The sequence below is a fragment of the Tympanuchus pallidicinctus genome, unplaced genomic scaffold (genome assembly GCF_026119805.1).
Source record: "Tympanuchus pallidicinctus isolate F22 unplaced genomic scaffold, pur_lepc_1.0 scaffold1, whole genome shotgun sequence".
Taxonomy (NCBI): Eukaryota; Metazoa; Chordata; class Aves; order Galliformes; family Phasianidae; genus Tympanuchus; species Tympanuchus pallidicinctus.
The window spans coordinates 99398822-99420227 of record NW_026294618.1 but is presented as its reverse complement, the minus strand read 5'-3'; the positions used below and the strand labels follow the sequence as shown (position 1 = coordinate 99420227).

General features: G+C 46.8%; 1 protein-coding gene across 2 annotated transcripts in view; it reads right to left on the bottom strand.

The window, feature by feature from the left end:
* The window catches only part of GALNT14 (polypeptide N-acetylgalactosaminyltransferase 14), a 64394-nt gene that overhangs the window by 31773 nt on the left and 11215 nt on the right, over nucleotides 1-21406 (bottom strand). For both annotated transcript variants that reach the window (XM_052700066.1, XM_052700078.1), the window contains exon 2: nucleotides 10000-10169. In XM_052700066.1, the coding sequence (XP_052556026.1) occupies nucleotides 10000-10169 (170 nt within the window). The remainder of the gene's footprint in view (nucleotides 1-9999; nucleotides 10170-21406) is intronic.

The window sequence follows — 21406 nt, the reverse complement described above, 5'->3', positions numbered from 1 at the left end:
ATTTCAAAATTGAAGTTGTTACATCCCAGGAGCTGCAAAGACCTCTTGCAAAATCCCAAACTTGGGCATTGCTACAGCTGAGGGCACCTCGGCACCTCGCAGACCTTCAAAGACACTGTTTGAAGACATTTCTCTTAGTTTGTTTTGACCCTCCTGCTCCTGACCAAGTTATTAAACACTCGCATAGACTCAATGCCCAGCCAACTCTGCATACCTAAAGGTTTTCCTGAGGGGAAACACATCAACTTCCAGAGCATTTCAACCCATTTTGCGTTTAAATTGGCTCATAGTGCCCCTCAACACACCAAAGCCTGTCTTGGAAACACAGAGCAAGCAGCCCAGTGATAACAGCATGACTGGAGACCAACTCTGCATCTAAGCCTTTCTTGGTCCATTCATTTGGAGCGTGCTTTTTCCTTGACACTTGCCATCCACTTCCAATGTGTTCTCTACATATTAATTTTGAGCAGCAGATGAACTACACATGGTGCAACCCCCCCTTTTCTCCTTGAAAATGTGTAGGAGAATGGTCTAGCCAGCATGCACCTCAGACTGTTTGGGTTTGCCTCCACACTGCAGCCATGGGGCTCACATCAGCCCTCTTACATCAACCCAGAGACCTGACATCTCAAACAAGATGCACTCACATATACATTTGTACCTTACCAAAAGGATGGGAGCCCTTCTGGAAATCAGTAGCAGTCCATAAGTGAAGAATAAAGCCAAGAAGAGCTTTCTCTTGTTGTATTTTTATCATGAAAACTAGCTCAGCACTCTGTAGGTTTGTTGTGTTCACTGTAACTGTGTTCACACAGGGGGGGGTCAGTGCTGCCTACTTCAGGACATGTCATCCCCATAACTATTTTTGGTTCTTCTTGAAAATCCCCGTCAAACAGACCACTAAGGATGCAAAAAGTTTGAGCAAGGGTGAGAACGCACAGTACAACCTGCAATAAATATTCAGTAGTGGTTAACATCAGAGCTGACAAGGAATTATTTGGTATGTGTTAACTAGATGCAGAGGGATAATACTAAGGAAGACCATCAGGAAAACACTGCCAGTGTCTCAAACCAGTTTGGGCTGCAGAGTAAATTCCCAGAGCACGTACTACCAAACCACCAGTACTAGCAGGGAATCAGAGCTGCCTGAATGGTCATCACTCACACTGCCTCCAGGAAGTTCCAAAAGATACTGGAGTTCAACTCAAAGAGCAGGTTGGCCAAGGAGGAGATGTTCTTATGTAGCTTCTGGCAGTTGCAGCAGTGTTATATTTAGCTGGTGCACACTTAGTATTTCTTTTAAGTTGCTCCCTCTTTTGGTTTTCTTCCTTTCCTTCCTACTTTTTCTTCCTTCCTTCCCTTTCTCTCTTTCTTTTCCCTGATAGATGGATAATAAAATAATTAATCCAACAGCTACTTTTGAAGAAAGGGAGAAAAACAAGAAGGAAAAAAAAGCTTTCTGTGCACATGATGTGCTGCTTGCTTGTGAACTGACAGACAAGATGATGCATTAATAATTTATTAACAATTCACTGGGTTTTATTCTTTGGAAAAGGGGAGGAGAATAAAAAGAATCTACTCAAATGGAAGGAGAGAATAATATAGCTGCATTCAAAACCAAGTTAAACAAGATTGTACATCTTGATTTTCAAAGAAGCTCAAGAATATTTTGGGATTCTTGGGCCCTCCACACTGACTCAGGGCCTATATTGTTTCTCCAACTGATTGTGATTTAACCTGGCTCAGCACCATACAGCCAGTTACTTACTTTCCTCTCCATGCAGGAGGATGGGGGAAAAAAAAATGGGAAAAAAAACCAACAACAACAACTCATGAGCTGAGATAAGAACAGCTATTAATAAGAAAGCAAGAAAAGGAAAGAGAAACAATCAAAAATCAACAACAACAGAAAGAATAAACAAAGCAAGTGATGAACAATACAACTCCCACCACTATCTGATGCCCAGTTGGTCCCTGAGCAATGGCAGCCTCCCTAGCCAACTCCCTTCATGTTATTGCTCAGCATGATGCCACAGGGTTGGGGACATTCCTGGGCCAGTCTGGGTCAGCTGTCATGGTTCTGTTCCCTTCCAGCTCCTTGTGCACCCCAACCCCCTTACTGACAGTGTAGCATGAGAAGTTGGGAAGTCCCTGACTTAATGCAAGCACTGCAGGTAGTGAGGGTGCTTTTGATGCTTTTGATGGGTAGCACTTTATAGTTCTGGTTAGCTGGGGAAAAAAAGAAAGAATTTGCTTGCAGCCTAAACTATCAACCGTAGCCAACCTCAGAGAATTAGTTCCATTGCTTGCTAATACCCAACTTCGATTTCAGTCTAGGTAAACATATCAGGTCAATAGAAACACTGCGACAAGCATGAAAGTTAAAACAAACAACTTTATTCTGTCAGAATTGCTCAGAGCAAGCTATCAAAGTAATCAATGGCACATAATAATTATAAGGCAAGTAGTCAATACGTTATAGCAGTCAAAGGAAGAGGGAGGCTCTAGCAGGGAGTGATCAATGGCAGCCTGGGAGCACCAAAGCACTTGGTGATGAAGCAATATCCATCCTCTGAAATCACTCGTGGGCCCTGCTATGGTTTAGGGCATGCTTTCTCTTTCCTCCAAAAATATAGGATCTTTTCTCTGCCTCATAAGGATGGAAGCTTCTGGCGGTCAAGGAGGAGACACTGTGTACCATAGAGGAATGGGTGCTAAAAACCCACCCACTGGGAGTCACCAGAAGCCACCACCATCTCCTGCCATTAAAAGGTCCCCAGGGTCTCCCAGCCCTCCCCAGTGCAACACAGCTGTACTTTGCTTCTCCACTGACATCTCCTGCAGATGTTGGGGACCCAGCACGCATCACAGCATTGCTTCTGCTCCACTGCATCATTTGTTCCCTAGAAATCCAACACATTCTTTTTATCTGATTTTAGAAATTGCTTGCCTTTAAATACAGCCTGTCATTTTTAGATGACTAAGAGCGTCAAAAACATTTGAGATCTAAATGATTTCTCTGGGTGAGAAAAACAGATCAGTTAGGCCTTACATCTTCCTGCATTTTTACTGTCAGATTCCCTAAGAGCTTCACTTTTGGTTTAGCCTGAAATTGCTAACTCCTGTTTTTAATTTTTCTTAAAAAATCAACCAAGCAAAACACCATTACTCAGCCAACCTGGCCAAATCCTGTCCACTGACATAGTCCCCAAACTGACAACATAGCCATAACCCAAGCAAGATGAGCTGAACAGATCTGACCAGCCCCTGTTCTGCCTCCACGCAGAGCTTCAGCGTCTTGGATGAAAGCAGTGGCACTTGTATCTGCTGCTCACATCAAAATGGAGTGGTTCTTCCTCAGGGCACAGCTACTGGCAGGTCACTGGCTTTTATTAAATTCCCAGCTGTCTTCATCCTCCTTTTACCCACCTTCTGCTCCCATCATGACACACAGAGAGATCGCTGCACACAGGCAGATTCCTGGAGATGAGCTTTTATCTCTGGGTGAATGTGTCACAGAAGTGGATCTAATTAACTAGGGCTCTGTGGTTGAAAAAGGTTAATATTTTATCATGTCTTCTGTCTGGAGGAATAATTAGCCTTGGCAGTACCAGCTCATCCATTTCCCGAGGGCCTGAGTGAGAGATAAGAGGCTGGAAAGACAGGTGGCACTGATGGATGGATGGCCACTACCTCAAGTTTGGGCTGACAGCACATCTAAGCCGCAGCTGCTTTTCAGCACTAATTCTTAGGGGAGTATTAACATGGGAAAAACTCTTCTTCAAAGTCTGTACATCTTCTGCTCTTCCTAATCTGTGCCCTTAGTGACAGGGGGCGCTTTAGAATGAGGCACTGGGATTCAACCAAGAGCCTATCAGCACCAGCTCCAGCACTTTGTGGGCTCTACAGCTGGGGTTGTGCTGGCGCAGCCTCCTTGATCCCCAGCATCTGCACAAGAAAATCCCCAATCCACTGCATGCCCAGCTGTCCTCATCTAAGGATTCAGTGCACATCATCTCCCCACAAGGCTGCTAAGAAGAGCAGAGAGGCAAACTTCATTTTTTCACCTTTCTTGAATGAATGGAGAAATTGAAAAAGAACAAAGGAAGAATCGCTTTTGATCAACCCAGGAGTATTTTGTGCACGTTTTCTTGGCAAAATATAATAGCGGTGGGGGAGGGTATGGAATTTCCAAGGCAAAATCAAAGCTGCCTCATGGGGAAATAATACAAAAATAACCTCGGTGAAGAAAATCTATCTCTTGGGGAAGGGGCAGAAGCTGCTTTCATCTGTTTTGCTCAGCAGTTTTTGGCAAGCAAAATACTAGTCCAAATAAATTAAAGGTGCCTCCTCCACTCTTCTCAGGAGAATGTCTGTCCCTTGTTGATACCCTTTGTATCCAGTGAAGCAATGCAGGGCTGGCACAGGGGACAACTTGAATGAACATAAGGCGTAGGAGATGTGAAATCCATGTTATAACCCAGTGTTGGCTAGGTCAGCCCAGAATCTCCTCTCTGCCAGGACCTGGGCTCTGTAAGCAGGGGTCTGCAGGGCCTGGCAGGCTCTGCTGATCCCCCATATCCTACAGAAAGCTTTTAGCCAAGAACATGCAGCTCAGGAGCAGTTTCTCCTTGCTGTACAGACAGGAGCCATAACTCACTCTCCCAGCACAGCTCTTTCCTGTACTTTCCGATATGACTAGCTTTGCCCTCCAGAAGAAATGAGTAACAGCCCCTTAAGCAGCACATCCTCATGCATTCAGAACATTCGCCTGTATATTTCCATCAGATCCTTACACAGCCTGTCTCACTTCTGAACTCCTTCCCAAGGGTCACCCTCATCCTTTTCGCTTAGGAGAAAGAAAAAGAAGGGGAGAAATAGGACCTCAAATCCACAACTGCAGAATAATCATCATTTGCCATTTCCCTACAGTATCTGTGATCAATTCATAACCAACCCTGTCCCTTAACTGCCCCTGCTGCAGCATCTTATCCCAGTACCATTTCTGCTTAAAGCTATCTTAGGGGAGATAGAACTTCTCAGTGCTTAAGCCCACTAAATCACATTTTATATAGCCCCTTCTCAACACTTCTTTCCACTAAATGGAAAAAAAAAAAAAAGCTTCAAAAACGATATAAAGTAAAAATAGATATTTGAAAAAGATGATTGCATTCATTGAGTTTTGTCCCCTAAAGCCATCAGCCTGTCTCAGAAACCATCAGGCCTCCTCCACCAGACAGCAAAAACAGGGCAGGAAGAGTCACAGATGCTGTCACACATACTGGTGAGGCCACAGCCATTGCCAAGATGAGAGCCTGGACACATAACCAGCTCTTGGCCATGCAAGACTGCATGCTTCCAGCCCAAGTCACAGCCCACATGTCCCCAAGGAGACCCATCAGGTGTTCCCACACCTGGGTGAGACAGCAGCAGAAGATAAGTCTTTAACCTCCAGTACTTCAAAGCACTTCACTCAAGGCTTGATGCTGAGTAATTTTGCTATACCAACATAAAAGTGTTTTCAGGAAGCCTGCATGTCCCTGAGCAGGTTTTGATCTCTTTGATACCAGTGTGAAACCGAATAATCTCCCTCTGATGCCAGTGGGGCTTGCCTAGATTACAACTGTCTCAAAGGTGATTAAGCCCAGGATGCTATTTAGGGATGCTGCTCACAAACTGCTTCCCTTTTGTGGAGCACCTCCAGGCCAGATCCAACAGAAGCATGAGAATTGGAAATTTAGCTAAAATTAATATTTTCCCCCTTTTCAGGCAGCATCACGGAGTGGAGACAAGGACGTTACATTGAGTTTGCTTGAGCCTCGTCTACAGCAGAGCCTGAGCAGTTGTTGCGGTGCAGTGCAGTCACTGCACGGCAGGCAGTGAGGACAGGAAGCTTTATCAAGAGTGCTTTGATGTGTATCACCTCCTCCTCTCATTTAAATGCACTGACTGTGAGTGACTACAGTGTCTGCATGATAGGACAGACGTGGGTAATGTAAGGCTGGCTACTTGAGCAACTTCAAAGCCAGTTACACAAATCAGAGGCAGCTACAAATTACATGTGCTGCAGTCAAGGTTTTTAAATTGTGTTGCAAAACAGTGATCCACACAACAGGCAGGAGACCTAGAGGTCACAGTGGTTTCTGCAACAGCAAAGAAACCTGGTCCGATTTCATAGCCAGGAGGCTGATCTGCGGTTTTCTTCCAAGCCGAATTATTTTACAATTTTATGAAGTGCTTATTTCTGATTAATAGCAAGGAAGGCCTGTGCTGCCCTCTTTGCTTAGCTGCCAACAACTGCAAATCTCAATATTCTCAGCGTTCTGGCTTTGGACATCATAAGTGATAGCTAATAAAGAACCACAAAAGCAGGAAGACAGCCATACCCCTTTGCATCCAGACACATCCAGATTGGAGTTAAAGAGCTTCAGGCACATGCTAGCTACTCAGCTGCTTTTCAGGTCTTCAGTTCAGGTACCAATGAGGACAGCAGAGCAGAGCACAACCCCACCTCTATCCTGTCAGCCAGGAAATGCAGGTGCAAAGGCACAACACAGGTCTTTATCTGTGCTCTAAAACAAGCCAAGCGAGTAACATAGAGGCATTTCTGTATTCTCCAGATTATGTTCAGATTCTGGGGATTAAAAAGACAAGACACACCTATATCCCTGCACGGGGAACTGCACTTCTAACTGATGAGAATCAAAGGAAATGCTGGGTCATCTCAACATGGTTTTGGACTAGTGGGCAACAAGGTTGGAGGAAAACAGGGCAATGTGAGAAGTGCGAGGAGAGCTTAGAAAGATTAAATCAAAGGCCATGCCATCAAAAACAAGAAAATCTTACGGCATGTGTTGTTGCAAGCAAAGGGAATATGACAGACTGCAAGATAAGATTTTTATGGGGGGCAAGTCCATGTGATCAAGTTTATGGCTGTGAGAACACGCTCCATGTCAGCAGATGATGCTGTGTCCAATCTCCAAACCTGCCAGCATGCCTGCAAGGCTCTCTTCTCAACCACAGCTCGATTTGAGCAGCTGCTTGCTTTTTCTCAGACATGCACATATGCACACAAATATACCCCCTCCAGCAGTTGTAAAATTCAAGCTCAGCCAGGAAGATATGGCCTCTCATAAAACACTTGGGACTCAGGCAGCTTCAGAAATTCAGAGGATTATTGCCTTGTGCCAGGATTGAGCAGGGCTCCGTCTTTGTCCTCCATGCTCTGCCAGCTCAAGACAACACTACAGAACCTGTATTGGAGCTGCAGAAGTAGAAGCAGGGGGAATAGAATAAAACAGGCAGTAGGGGATGCCTGAGGCTGGCTGACATCCTTTGCACACTTAAACACATTGCAGTTGCTAGCAAAGTCTGCTGGAAGTTCTTACATCTCCAGAACACTGCTGCAACACCTGTTGATCTTGTCCCCAGTTTTATCTATCTGCTTCACTTCAACAGTGAGCAGAAATCCCTGCTCAGGCTAGTTCTTCTGGTTCAGATAAGGCACACTCTCTGTCAACTTCCAAAACTAGCCATGCTGAAATGAGCCATGCTGAAAAGCTAAGATACGCTCCCTATGCATGGCACTGCTGCCCAGAGCTGTGGTGCCCCATTCCTGGAGGTGCCCAAAGCCAGGTTGGATGGGCCTTGGGCAGCCTGAGCTGGTGGGGAGCAGCCCTGCCCACAGCGGGCTGTGGTTACAGTCGGGGGGGCTTTAGGTCCCTTCCGACCCAAGTCATTCTGTAATTATATGATGCAACTCAACTGCTGCTAAAGGTAAGAAGTGGCATCGAGGTATCCCAAGCAGCCTGTGACCACAACAGCTAAAGGGATCAGCCACCTACCCCAGCAACAAGCAATGCTCATGCACAGCTCAGACGTGCAACCTGCACCTGGCCTCAAGCTGGTGTTGTGAGCATGGGAATTTCTTAGTCTTGACTCTTGGTGGGAATGGGATAACCATCACAGGATGCTGCATTGCCCTTCCCTTGGGAAAGCCATCCCTTCATGTGGTCCAAGAGCTTGCTTGGTGCATAACCAGGAATGCAATTAAAGCAAAACCTGAAAACCTGGTGTGAGAGCAGAGCATTCTGTTTTGGGCACCAACACTTGGCTGAGAGACTGTAGGAGACCTGCTCATCCCAAGGACGTGCTTTAAAGGTGAACAAGTGTCCCTAAGGCCTCCTGCTCCTCACGTGAGCCTCTTTGGGGATGGCAGCTGGGAGCCCCTTGGCATGGCTTTTTGCACAGCGATGCACTGGAGCAAGGCACATTGTAGGATGCAGCTTCCCTCATGAACAGCTGAAGCACCAGCTGCAGCAGCTCCTCAATCACACGTGTTCTGAGTAAACATTTTCTTCTATATGGGATGTTTTACACTCTGCATTCCCATCTTCCCCCAGGCCACCATGCCAGGACCTTTCCCTCTTCCTCCATCAGCCTTTTTTGCACCCATGTCTCCCAGATCTCCAGCAGCCATTTCCTCTGTAACTGCTCTCTACCCCTTGGCTAATCGTACAACATCTACAGCACCATTCAGATGTATTCAAGAAATCAGAATCCATTTACTGCATTAAAGAAACTGGAAGCAAATGCAATTAGCACCAGCCCCTCCCACATGCTGTGCCCTCACTTTTTTCTTAACTTTTCTTTCCACATGCCTGGGAACAAGGTGACTGCCACCACGGCTGGGGTGCAGCCAGGGGGCAACTGAGTCTACCTTCTTTCTTAGTAGGGCAGATGGTTAATAACCTTGGGGTTAATTCTCTCCAGGAATAGCACGCTCACTCTCTGATCTACTCTAATAAGTGTCCATCAAGGCTGTTAGCCCCATTCTGGAGAAAGGAGCTTCTACTCCTTACTATGAAAAAGGGCTAGGAAAACAAATAGTATTAATAAATAAATAAGTAAGCACTATTGACTATTATAGGGCTGGAGAGTTGTTGTCATTTCAGCATTTCAACCAAAGTGCTGAAGAGAATTTTTGGGTGCCAAAGGATATGTTTTTACCACCGTGCTGGGTTATTTCTTTCAGCAGCTCCAATAAATTCTTACCTCTCCTGTTCACTCCACATAGACTCTTACAGCCGCCCATGAACTCCTCCCTCTGTAGAGAAAAACAGTTGCTGAGCAGCTGTTCCATCCATTTGCACCATCTCAGGGCCCTTCACAAGACAAGAGTTTCCAGCACCAGCAAAGGCTATGCCCATCACAGTGATGTGCTCCTGCACACCCACTGCTGCAGCTATATATCACACAAACCTATCCTGCTTTTCTGGAGAGAAAAAAAAGGTTTTTTCTTTCTCTTCTTATGATCTTGGAATAATGCATTTACATGGGAAGTAATGTTTTTAATTGATAGATTCAGGATTACTACACCTGACAATAAATCAATTTAAGTGAAATATTTGATTTTAAGAATACAACCCAGCCAGAACAAAACCCAGTCTAAAAGCCCAGATCCCCCTCTAACATCCTCAAATCAAAGAAGCAGAACACTACTATCTGCCCATATAACAAGATTTCTTGAAGGAGATGAGGAAAATACAGAAGACTGAATAACATTACCATTGCCACTTCTCCTGATTTCTCTGTGAATCCTAGGATGCCCTTAAATCATAGGCTCATAGAGCTATTATGGTTGGAAAAGACCTCTCATATCACCTACTCCAACCATCCACCTACCATCAATATCACTCAATCACCACGTCCCTCAGTGCCACATCTCCATGGCTCTTGAGCACCTCCAGGGACGGTGACTCCACCACCTCCCTGTGCAGCCTCTGCCACCGCCTCACTGTTCTTTCTGCGAAGAGTTTTCTTAATACTCAATGTGAATCTTCTGTATGCAACCTAAGGCCACTACTTCACATCCTAGGGGCAAGCGCGTCTCCTTGCTGCGCACACCTCTCCGTGCCCCTGCCCTAACCCCCCCAGCAGAGCTGTGGTCCCCCCGCAGTGCCTGGCATCCCAGGGGAGGGAGGGCATTGTGGGCAGAACCTGTGGTGGCGGGTGTCACGGACGGCACGGTCACTGGGCATCCTCTCGCTCTCCCGCTGGTTAAAGGCATGGAGCCGGTACGGGTCCTCTCCGCCCTTCCACTTCCGAGCGCTCAGGTATCTCCGCTCTTCAAACTGATCCCACAGGTCGTCCCAGTCCGCCTCGGAGCCCTGCGCGCACAAAGTCAGCCCCATTAGAGACAGGAAGGAGCACCCGGCCCCGCTCCAGAGGTTGGGCAGCCGCAAGCCAGGCGTTGCTGGAAGATGCTACCAGTGAGCCTAGTTAAGCCTTTGTTTTTTGTTGGTTCTTTTTTCTTTGTTTCTTTTCTTGTTTTCTTTTTCCCTGCAGTCCTGTAGCGACGTGTTAAAGAGAATTTGGTCGTTGGAGTTTGAAATGATTAATTTCTAACCAAACACCCCCACCACTGGTGGGTCCCGCTCTCTAGCAGCATGGTCTCAGCAAACGCAGACAGATGCAAAGACCTGCAGCCCTGCCACGCCGTGCCCTCCTGGGGTGCCAAGCAAAAAGGACAGAGAAGCTTTTTTGGCACCAGGCCAGCGAGTGCAAGACAGTGCTGATAAGATCGCATCATTCCAGCAGCACAGGCTCTTTGATCTCAACACGCAATGCAGAGAGATTCAAACATTTACAGATGGCTCAGCCCCTCAGAAAATTGTGATCTTATCCAATAATTGATCTTTACTCCTTTTTTTTTTTTTCTTTTTTCCCCCCTCTTTTCTTTCTTTTTTTTTTTTTTTATTTCTGTTAACACCATTTCAAAGGAGATTTTGCCTGCTAATAGTGAAAACGAAGCTTTTGAGATGGGTGATTTTTATCCTGTAATTGATTTTACTCACATGCGACAGTGCGCTCGCTGTGTTAACAGGACAGGGAGGAGGGAGCCCCAGCTGCTGCTCATCAGCCAACCACCAGCACTGCTGCAGGGCATCCCCAGAGCACAGTACCCAACAAGCATCCTACTTCAAGGGACTCTCCCCCAACTTGTGGTAGAGCAGGGCTACAGGGCCTTGTAGGTATGGGGTAGTTATTCCCCTGTAGCTTGACCTCACAGCTGTATTTGGAGTTCCTCCAGAATTTATCCTGCTGCATGACACAAAGAAAGCCCTGAACTACCAGCTGGATCAGGAGAAAGCCCTCAAAGACTGGGAGAGAGTTATTAAAATGATCAGGTCACCGCACCCAGCACGTTTACGAGCAGAGGAATGTACGTAAACCATCTGTAGGTTTTCAGGAGGATCAATGTAGAAGGGATGATAAATATTGTTGATGTTTTTTCTGAGGCATCTTGCAAAACATGATTTACTGCCGTGTAAAAGATGAGGGAAAAGCAAGCCAATTGCATCAAAGGTCCACCAAAGCCTTCAAGATTATAAAGACTTCATGATGTGCCTGGGGGGACTTGCTCTGTTAAAACAACTGCCACCTAAATTTTAATGGTAGGAAGAAAAGCAAAACCAGTTTTTTAAAAAAAAGAAATCAAACTTGATTTGAGAAATAGATTTTAAAAGTGGTCACAGAGCACTTAAGGCCGTTAGATGTCTCTCTATATATTTAAATGTCAATTAAATCCAATTGGCTTAGAGCAGCTGGACACACACCACTCAGGAAAGGCTCCAACAAGCTCGAGTGAGAAGGCTGCTGTGGGTCAGGAAAATGCTGTTTGCTAGCTATCCCCAGCCCAGCTGCATCTCTGGAGCATCTCTGTGGTGAACACCCAATACCCCTGCAACATTTCCTCCTGAAACTCGCCAGCCCACTTTGATTCATCTGCTTCACCCACCTAGAGACAGGACATCAGTTCTGGGTCATTGGATGAGGTCTTCATTGTAATATTTCCCTCACATATTATCACCTCTTCCTTGCTCTAGAGTCCTGTCTTAGGAATTACTTAACTGATGTGCAGAAATCTAAACTTAATTTATTGTGATCTAACTCACTTTAGAAGCCAAATTGCCCTGCACTAGAAAAGAATTAAGTCAATACTCTTCTTGCCTTTCTATCTTCCACAGCGCTCCTCTCCCTAAGCTTCATATTCATTTTCTCTCATGTACAAGTAATAAATTTTCATTGTTTTTCCTTGGAATTAGGTAATTTCTCTTTTAGCACTGCAATTTAATGGCTAGTATTAATTATAGGAAACACTCAGTGCTTAAAGAGTTTGAGAGACTGAATGAATCCACAGGAAAGAGTAGAAAAAGATATCAAAAAAATGAGTAGCTCTGGCCACAAGTGCTATGAAGCTCACTCTCTCCTCCATGCTGCACCCTGCAATGCCTCTGTTGCATTTTCTTACCCACTGCAGAGAACATCAACTGCATCCCATCATGTGTCAGGGATGCCCCCAAGCGAGAATGCAGATCAGGGAGAACTTTCTCCTGTCAAAAATACCCCCAAATCCCAACAACAGCAAATAAGAGGTCAAACAACAAACCAAGATCAAGCACAGGGGTGATTTTCCACTTCAATGGCACTGGGTGCAAAGGTGTATTTTGTCATCTCCTGCTTAAATAATGGATCAGGAACAAAAGAAGGGGCAGTGGTGCTGTGGAGGAATAGCAGGTCATTAGCTGCTAAGAATACAATCTTCTGGCAACCATTAGTGCTTTGTTTATGTGGATTTCCCTGAATATGACATATTAATGGCATAATAACTTTGTGATTACAGTAAACCAGGGATCACTGGAGAAGGAAGGAGAGACAAGCATCCTTGGCTGCTTAGGGCACGAGGCATCCTCCAGAATAGTTCTGCCCCCAGATACGGGCTGAAGGTTTGCAAAATGAACTGTCCTGTCCAGAGCAGGGAGCTTGGAGAGTTCATAAGGAAATACATATGGAAAAAAAAAATCATCCACTGAAAATCACTAAATAGATCATTCCCTGAGCTCAAAGCAGTTGGGAGAGCAGGAAAGGCATTCCATCTAGCCCAGGTGGGTGCCAAGGAGGAAAGGTAGTGGGAAGCAGGAACTAAAAGCGGCTCCTGATTCAGTCCATTGCGATGTTTACCGGCTTAAAATAGAGAACATAAACCTTTGCTAAAATAAAAGTTGTTTTTGTTTTGGCTCCATTTAGACTCACACAAGCAGGACAGGCACAAGGCACAGGGTTTCACACGGGCATTCTGTGCTTGCTCTCCCTCTTGGGGTCTGGCTCAGTCACTTGGAGAGCTGGGAGCACCAGCAGAGACGAAGCATGTCATTGCACTGCGACACGATCATAAACATCAGCACATCAGCAGAGAGCCTTGCTCTCTGAGGAGCTGCAGCCTCTCTTCCTTAGGTAGGATCACGCCTCCCCAACCCCTCACCAAGTGTTCATCTCTGAGGCTTTCCTGGGACTTGGGCATTAATAAAAAGAAGGACAGGAGAAATTTAAAAATACATCAGCCTAGCAGCAGCTCCAGTAAACAAGGGAAAACTCCTCTCCATTTGGTGCAAGCAGTCTCTAGGGATCCCGATATCCTGAGGCATGTCACTCCAGTCCACAACAATTCGAACTCTGTGTGTGCTGCTGCTCAGGGACACCAAAGAAAGAGGGTAATCCTTTGGCAGGAATTGCAGCCAGGCATTACACAAATGAGATTTAAACATCATGCCAAAGCGCTGGGCCCCTGTGAGCGGAAGGCTTGATTATAGGGCTGCTGCTGTCCAAGGCGCTAATGCCATCTGAAGGGATTATATATAACACTTCAAACAGAGTAGGGCTCATCCTTCCCTGTGCCCTGGTGCCCGAGCAGGCACTAAGAGGGACAGCAGCCCCAGCAGGAGAAAGCAACAGGTCATCACGCTGCCTCCCCATCTCCCCGAACATCCCAAGGGGACTTGCTCAAACGCAGGGTGGGACCGCACATGGGGCACTTGAAAAAGCTGAGCATCAAGGTGCAAGTCACACTTTGGGATATATTTTTTCTGATAGCCCCATCCCAACCTGCAGCGACAGGCACGGCTACAAGGCCACACTCTGCCTCATGTGGTGGTCCCAGAAGTGGGCTGTGCATCCCCTCAGACCAGGCTTTGTGCCCACAGTGCCGTTCTGGGGAGATCCAGGTACTGTGCAGCAGCTGGGGGACTGGCACAGGACCCACCCCTCCTTCTGCTTACCCTCCTATAAGCAATCCGAGCCCTTCAGTACAAAGTTAGCCAACTGCAGGCATTTGTATGAGCCCACAGAAGTCACTGTTTAAACGCTTAACTCTTAAGCGCTCGCTTAAGCACCTCTTTGGCTTAGGGCCTTCTTCATCAGCTTTGTGCTGACACCAAACACGTGCCGGAAAGGGAGGCAGCTCTGATCCCAGGCTGTCACCTGCCCTTCACAGCCTTCTGCCCCGTGAAGACTTCAGCTCCAACTCCTCAGTTTGAGGGCTGTGACACTTGCTGAAGTACCTGGGCACAGGTACACCTTGGTGGCAGCTCCATGGGGTAGACCCTGAAGGGCTACCTCAGGTGAGGATGCAAGCAGAGCCAAGGACCTCCCATCGCTTGGAGGTGATTCAGTATCTCTCAGCAGAGCTGAGACCATTCAGGCTGGGGGAAGAAAAAAACTAAATATCAGATCAAATATTAATACAGATACCTAATTAAGACAAAGCGTTTTTCTAGCAAAGTCTGTCCTCTGACTTGAGTCCCTAGAGGATCTCTAATCATTCATCACTGAGCTCGCTGCAAGTGACCTTTTCCTGCCTGTGCCTGGTCCCTCTCACACACACAGCTGTCTTCAAAAGACAGGGCATTGTTTCCTTTTGCTAGCTCAGCAGGAGCACGAGTCCCTGAGGACATTCCAGTAAGTGTCCCACTTACCCACGGCCCTGAAGCCAGGGCCATGTTGTCATTACCCTTGCTGGAAAATGGCCATAGCAAAGGACTTGGTCTTCGAGAACTTCAGTCTGTAAGCACTGCCTGGATGGAAATATTCCTGTTCTGGGTCTTGACCTGGATTTCCAATGCCTCAGTGTCCCCACGCTCATCTGGGCATAGCGTAGGCTGCTGGCCATTGATATGGCACAAGGAGCCACTCCAGAGCTGAGGCAGCTGGACCGTGTTTAGGTAGATCACAGCTAGGACCAGCACTATGTGCATTTTCCATTTGTATCCTCAATAAATGATGCACAGGGTTCACAACACCCTTCAGGGGCTTGTATTTGCCAACCTCACCAGCCAAAGATGAAGGCGCAAAGAGCTGCCAGAGGATTATTGATGCAGTTTCCAGTAAGGGGACCAAAGCTTTAATTTTAAATGGATGGCTAGGGCTGCCACCAACATGGGGAATTTATTTGCAAATCAGGAGACTCTAAGTTGCAGGAAGATAAAAATGACAGATTCATTTATTTGATGAAAGGCCAGATTTTGTTTCCAGGGCTTTGCTAAGGAGAAAGGTCTCATCGCATGTTCATGAACCAGCACTTGCTGTACCAGCAGTGGTGCCAGGTTAAAACATACCCCCATGTCCTGCAGGCAGCCTGGGCCTGAGCTTCACATATGAACAGTGCTCCTTGTCTGTCATCCTCTTGTTTCCATGGGGCAGAGACAATGCATTGCATACCCCAGATCACAAGAAGTCCCTCTGCAAAAAAATCTGTCTACCTCTGTAATTTCCAGCATGATGGAAACAGAACGTTCTTCCTCTCTGTGATGATAGAGAAGAATGCTTTTGCCTTTCTCCACTCTTCTCTCCTAGACCTTTCTAGCAGGCACAAACTTCTGGTCTTATTGGAAGAAAGTAATCTTTTCCTGCCCTGTTTTCATTCAGTTATGAACGTTCTATCTCCTGTATTTCCCCATTCTCCATTAGATCTTCACTTATACATTGCCCAGAAGGAGCCTCCCATAAGAATGTCTCTCATATCTCTCCCTTCAAAGAGCAGAAACCCAATGTCTTCTTATCCATTGCATCCCCCACTATGCATGAGGCATGAGGGTTCACAGATGCAATTGGTATTTGCTTTGCCTTTGCCAAAACCATGCTAAGATGTCGACTCTTCTTCCAGTCTTTGGCAACATGCAGTAGAGCTGCAAGAGCAGAGCTTCCACTTCTCTGTCTGTCTCTCCTAAACCCAAGGTTCATACTGCTGACCTCTAGAAGCAACACACAGCTATTGACTCCCTTGAGTTCCCAGTCCAAAAGATGCTCTTCATCCCCTACCGCTCCCCAGAATCAGGTGTGCACATGCTGCTGTAGAGAAGCACTTTACTGCACAAAGATCAGACTTTAATTTGTTAAAATAATAAATTAGTTCACAGGCTAGCCTGACACATTAAGACAAATCCTGTATAATTAAAAAGGAAAGGAAGCCGATTATATGCTCCTGGAGAATATTGCTGCCTGCTTCTGTTTTATTTATACGTTACACTGTATAATGAGCTGAATATTTAGGAGGTCAGCACAAACCAAGCTGCTGACTGGAGAAAAGAGAATACCCAGCTCTGTCTGTGCCTGAAGGCACACAGTAGGAAGGAGAGGATTTTCAGTCGTCTCCCTCTGTCTGCTGCTCCCTCAAGACCCCTCAGGTCTGCTTGGCTCAATTGCTCATTCTAAACTACGTGCGCCTGGGCAGAGATTTTCTCAATAAGCTTTTCCCTCGGTCTCATGTCTGCAGCCCTATTTCATCCCATCCCTCTCCCAGTGGGGTTTGTGCTTTCCCAGCTCTTGTGGCTGGTACTGTTCCCATCACTAAGCTGATTTTTTTTTTCCTAATTTTAATAAAACCACATCCTCCAGAACAGAGCACTTCCAGGCAATGCCACAACCCACCCAGAAAGGATGAGCTAGGTCAGTTCTTATCACCCCCTGCCTGCTGGCACCTGTGAACCCTTACTAATGGGTCTGCCAGCAGCAATTAGGAAAAATGAACTTGGGGCAGGTCCTCCCTCAGGTTCAGACAGAAATCACTGTGGGATGCTGGGGGGCAGCACTGCTGTTAAGAGAGGCTGTTTGCACTCTGCCTGTTCAATCATCCTGCAGTCTTGGTCCAGCTTTCATTCCTCTCTCTGCCACAGTTTTGAGAATGTGTTGCAAAGGGCTCACATCACCACTACGCTGCAAAACGTTGCAGATCTGTGAGCTGCCTCCAGCTACAATGCACATAGCAGCTGTGTACTGCCCAAGGCTGTCTCAGTGTCTCTATCCTGCCCTGCTGTGACAGAGGGCTGCTCAAATTCCATGGTCCCCCATTTCTCCCCAGAGCAGCCCTGCCTCACAGCCAGCTGCTGCAGACACTCACCCAAACAACATCTCACCACAGACAAGTCTGATTTCAGCACAGAAATCTGCCCTTGTCTCTAGAAGTTTTTCCCAGTGTGATCTCCCTTGGACGGATCTCTGCCCATCCTCAAGGAGAGCATAGCATCCAGGCATCCCCACTGGAATACACAACAAGACCAGTATAACAACCGAGGATGAAATTTGGGATACCTGTCATTGCTGCAAAGAATCTGATACCTACCTGTCCTCCCACAGCCCTGGGCAAATGATGCATACAGCACTCTCTCCAAGACAGGAGAGGGAAAGCTGGATATTACATAGTGGGGGGACATAGAAAGCAGGAAAGCCCTAGGGTGGTTCTTCAAAGGTCAGCAGCAATTACACAGTGCTTTAATTGGGAAAGAAAGGAAGGTAGCATCCACCCTTGGTCCTCCACCCCGTCTTGGCATCATCAGAAGTCAAAGGCATTTGGGAACAGTGCAGACCCATGGGCTGTAAGTAGGGTAGCAAAAAGGAGATACTGCAGAAGCAGGCGACATTTGTTTTTCTTGTGAGCCATTTCAGGGGATAACGGGAGCTGCTTCCCAGCCATGAAGGTTAAAGCAGTCTTCCCATGCTTCAGCAAGAATGGCAGCTGATTTAGTACTTAGGAGCCCACAGCTGCACTCATTCTCCAGCTGAGCTTTGCTCTTCTTTCTGCATAAATGCCAAAGGTCAGAGCAGGAAAGGGAGGGTAAAGAAGCCAGCAGCTCCTATACTGCTCTGAAATGACCCCTATCTAGAGCCCCTGTGCCTGCTCTGGAAAGGATCTTGCTGCTCACATGCTTGGCATTTGTGACCCAGTGTGGCCTCTTCACAGCAGCAAAGGCAGTGGTAATCCATCCAGTAATTGCTTCCATGGCGATCTTCACACAGCTTTAGATACTGATGCTGCTATCTTTCCCCTTCCAAACCACACAGCAATGAAGGGTGATTGGTGGCAGCCACATGTGAAGCATCATTGCCAGATAAAGGAAAGTGCCTGCAAGGGAGGGAAAGCTTAGCCTCTATTTTACCTGGTTTTATTCTGACAGGGTGAGGAGGGAAAGAGGAGATTAGAGAAGATATATTCAAGCAAAATAAAATAATTGCAAATGCATAAAGCACTTATATGCATTGTGTTCACTGTCCTCAGCAAACTGACAGAAAGTCCCACATCTCTGCCAGCTAATTGCTTTTGAGGAGCAGAGTTTTAACAGATGGGCACCCAAGGCAGAACCACCTCCACCTGAGCCACTGCTCAGCAAGAAATGCTGTCAATCAAAGCTCCTGCACTCAATTCCCAGCTCTGGACAAGCCCCAAAGTCCCCTGAGCTGAGCTCAGTTTCCATGTCCCTACTATTAACTCCTCTGAGCACCACCCTGCTGAGTAATTCCCAGCCTCTCCCCTCTTCTCATCTTTGGAAAACCCTATACTGGGATTAACCCAAATTTTGAGCTGAGTCACAGACATTTTGCACAGAAGCAAGTGTTTCTGTAACCTGTGTTGGGTACAGAGCCAATCCTTGACATGGAAGCAGAAGCAGATGGAGCTCAGGTCGCTGCCACCATGCTGCGGGACACTCATATCATCACCCACAGCCCATCCTCCCCAGAACTCTCCTCAAGGAGAAATTGGATATAAAACATTTGTGACAGCAAGAACTGATCTAAACCTTTGATTCTTGGGTACTTGCTGCCAGAATGTTTGCAAGATCCTGGAGCTAGCAGTAGTGTGAGTGACAGCACCAGAGATACAGAGGCATAATTTAGAGCATGTGTGTCAGGCTAACCTTCATCCATCTCAGCTCAGTAATAGGGTAAAAAATACCCTGGCTATTGAGGAATGCATCATAGCAAGGTACTGTGAACTAGAAAATAAATAAGCCTGGTCAGAAAGGACTGCAGGGAAGGAAGAGTGCCAAGGGCTGCAAAGGGAGAACCTCAGACACGCCAGCGCCATGCAGAAGGGTCAGTCCAGGGGCTGGCAGCAGGAACCAAAGCTTGTATTGATGCCTGAGAAACATTTTAGGATAGACTTGCCCCAAAAGTGCACCTTGAGGCCAGTGAAAACCGTCTGCCATAACCTGCACCTGATATAGACAGTTTCTGCAGTGAAAAATGGAAGTCCTTCAAGAGCTGCTTTATGACACACATAAGCCATCCTGCCTACCTTAGAGAAGGAAGCAAAAAGAAGAAAAAAAACCAAACAAACAGGTAATTAATACAATAATAAACAACCTGACATAAATAACTTGACAGCAAGGTATTTCATGAAACAAATATGCAAAGCATTTTGCCATACTCTGCCTCACCTGGCTCCAGGGCTGGGCACTGCATGGATGCCAAGGGACAATGCCAAGCTCAGCAGTGGCAGGGGGTGACCCAAAGAGGTTTGGCTGCCTTACAGCCTCCTCTACAAGTGTAAAATCATCCCTGCAGGGAGGGAGGAGATGGTGCTGGGAAAATCACAGCTTATACTGGAGCAAAGGCTCCCTTTTAGCGTAGCAAAAACATCTCCTTGCCTAGAGTGACAAGACTGGAAAGGATTTTCCTTCCAGAAAAATGAAGGAGGAACAATGAGTATGGATGCAGTAGATGCACACCAAACTGGAGGCCAGCAGAATTGCCTGCTTTGCTCATTCCTCTTCTCCCAGCCTTTGCCTTGTCCCTTCACCAACACTCTTCAGCTCTGCTCCAGCACCAGAACATCCCCTGCTTCACCAATTCTCTGACACAAAGTACAGAGCATCTTCTAGCTTTCCTCCTTTTTTATGCATGCTGGTAACATCTGAATGCGATCAATAGTTCTGCACGTATCTAGAAGCCAAAGGAAAGAAAGAAAAAAAACCACACTCAAAACTAAAAAATAAGCCTACTGCTGAGTTACGTGGTGCAGCAGACTCCAAACACCTCCAAAAAGCATGGGGATCTGGACAGAAACCAGCAAGCAGACACTGAGCTTTGTTGTTATTACTGAAACAAATATCCCCAGTCTGGCACCGACTCTCTCTCACAGATACACAATCCTCTGCAATAAGGAACACGGGATTCTGTAGAAATCAATCAAGAAAATGTAGCTTTGATGGGCAGATACTGCTTGGCTGATACGGGACCAAGCCTCCACCCTTGGCCTCGTCCCAGCCCTACAAGCTGCATGTTGGGAAGGGCAGCGCCTGAGCCAAAGCACCGAGCGGGCACACAGGTGGCTGTGGGAGTCCCACCACAGCCTGCAGCAGCCCACACCAACACAGATGTCTGGGGCAAGGCACCAGAAATAGCCTGCTACACAAACCAAGACTTTTCCTCCCACACAGAGAGAGAGCTGTAACGCAGAGCCGCCGAGTACAGCTGAGCGTTTGAGTGCATCCCTCTTTTTTGCAGTGGAAGGAATAACATCTCGACAGAAATAAAAACTGTGACGGTGGATTGTGCCAGCTCAGCTGGGAGCTGTCAAACATCTGTATTGTGGAGCCTTCCTTCTCTTGGTCTGCCAGCAACCTCTGTGTCTGCTCTAAAGCAGGCACAGTAACGCTCACTCAGAGTCATGTGAAAATTATATTTGCAAAGCGCTCGAAGGCTCAGCAATGAGGGAGGGTTCACCATGCATTTCTCCTCACTGACCCTATCCTCTGCCTCCCAACTGCAGAAAGAGAAGCAGGATTTCAGCAAAATCCTCGTGATCCTAAAATACGAATGCAAGGTGCTAAAGTGAACCAACAGAGCAGGAACAAGGCACATCAGGACAATACATTCCCCAAATTGAGAAGGGAAAAACAAAACCCAGCGTGGAGGTGGGAAATGCCACCTCCTGCAGCACACCTGAGCCAGCAAGCCGCCTTTGGTTCAGCTCTTACCCTCTGCCCAGCACCCCAATGAAGATGAGAAGCACAGCTGGAGAACAGCTGGCCAAACCTCACAGACTGGGATGAGCTCCACCGCCAGGACACACCACCACCCCCTTATCTCCTGAGACACAAGTGGCAATGATGAGTAGAGGGAATTGAATTCTTCTTCATGATTTGATAGAAGGTTTTGAAGAGCTGGCTGAACCAGAGACAGCAGTGAAAGCACGAGGGACATCACAGGTGAGCAAGCATTCCAAAGCAGCAGGAGAATCACACAATTGTCAGTGTTGGGAACATGAAGAAGGCAACCAGGACATTTATGAAGA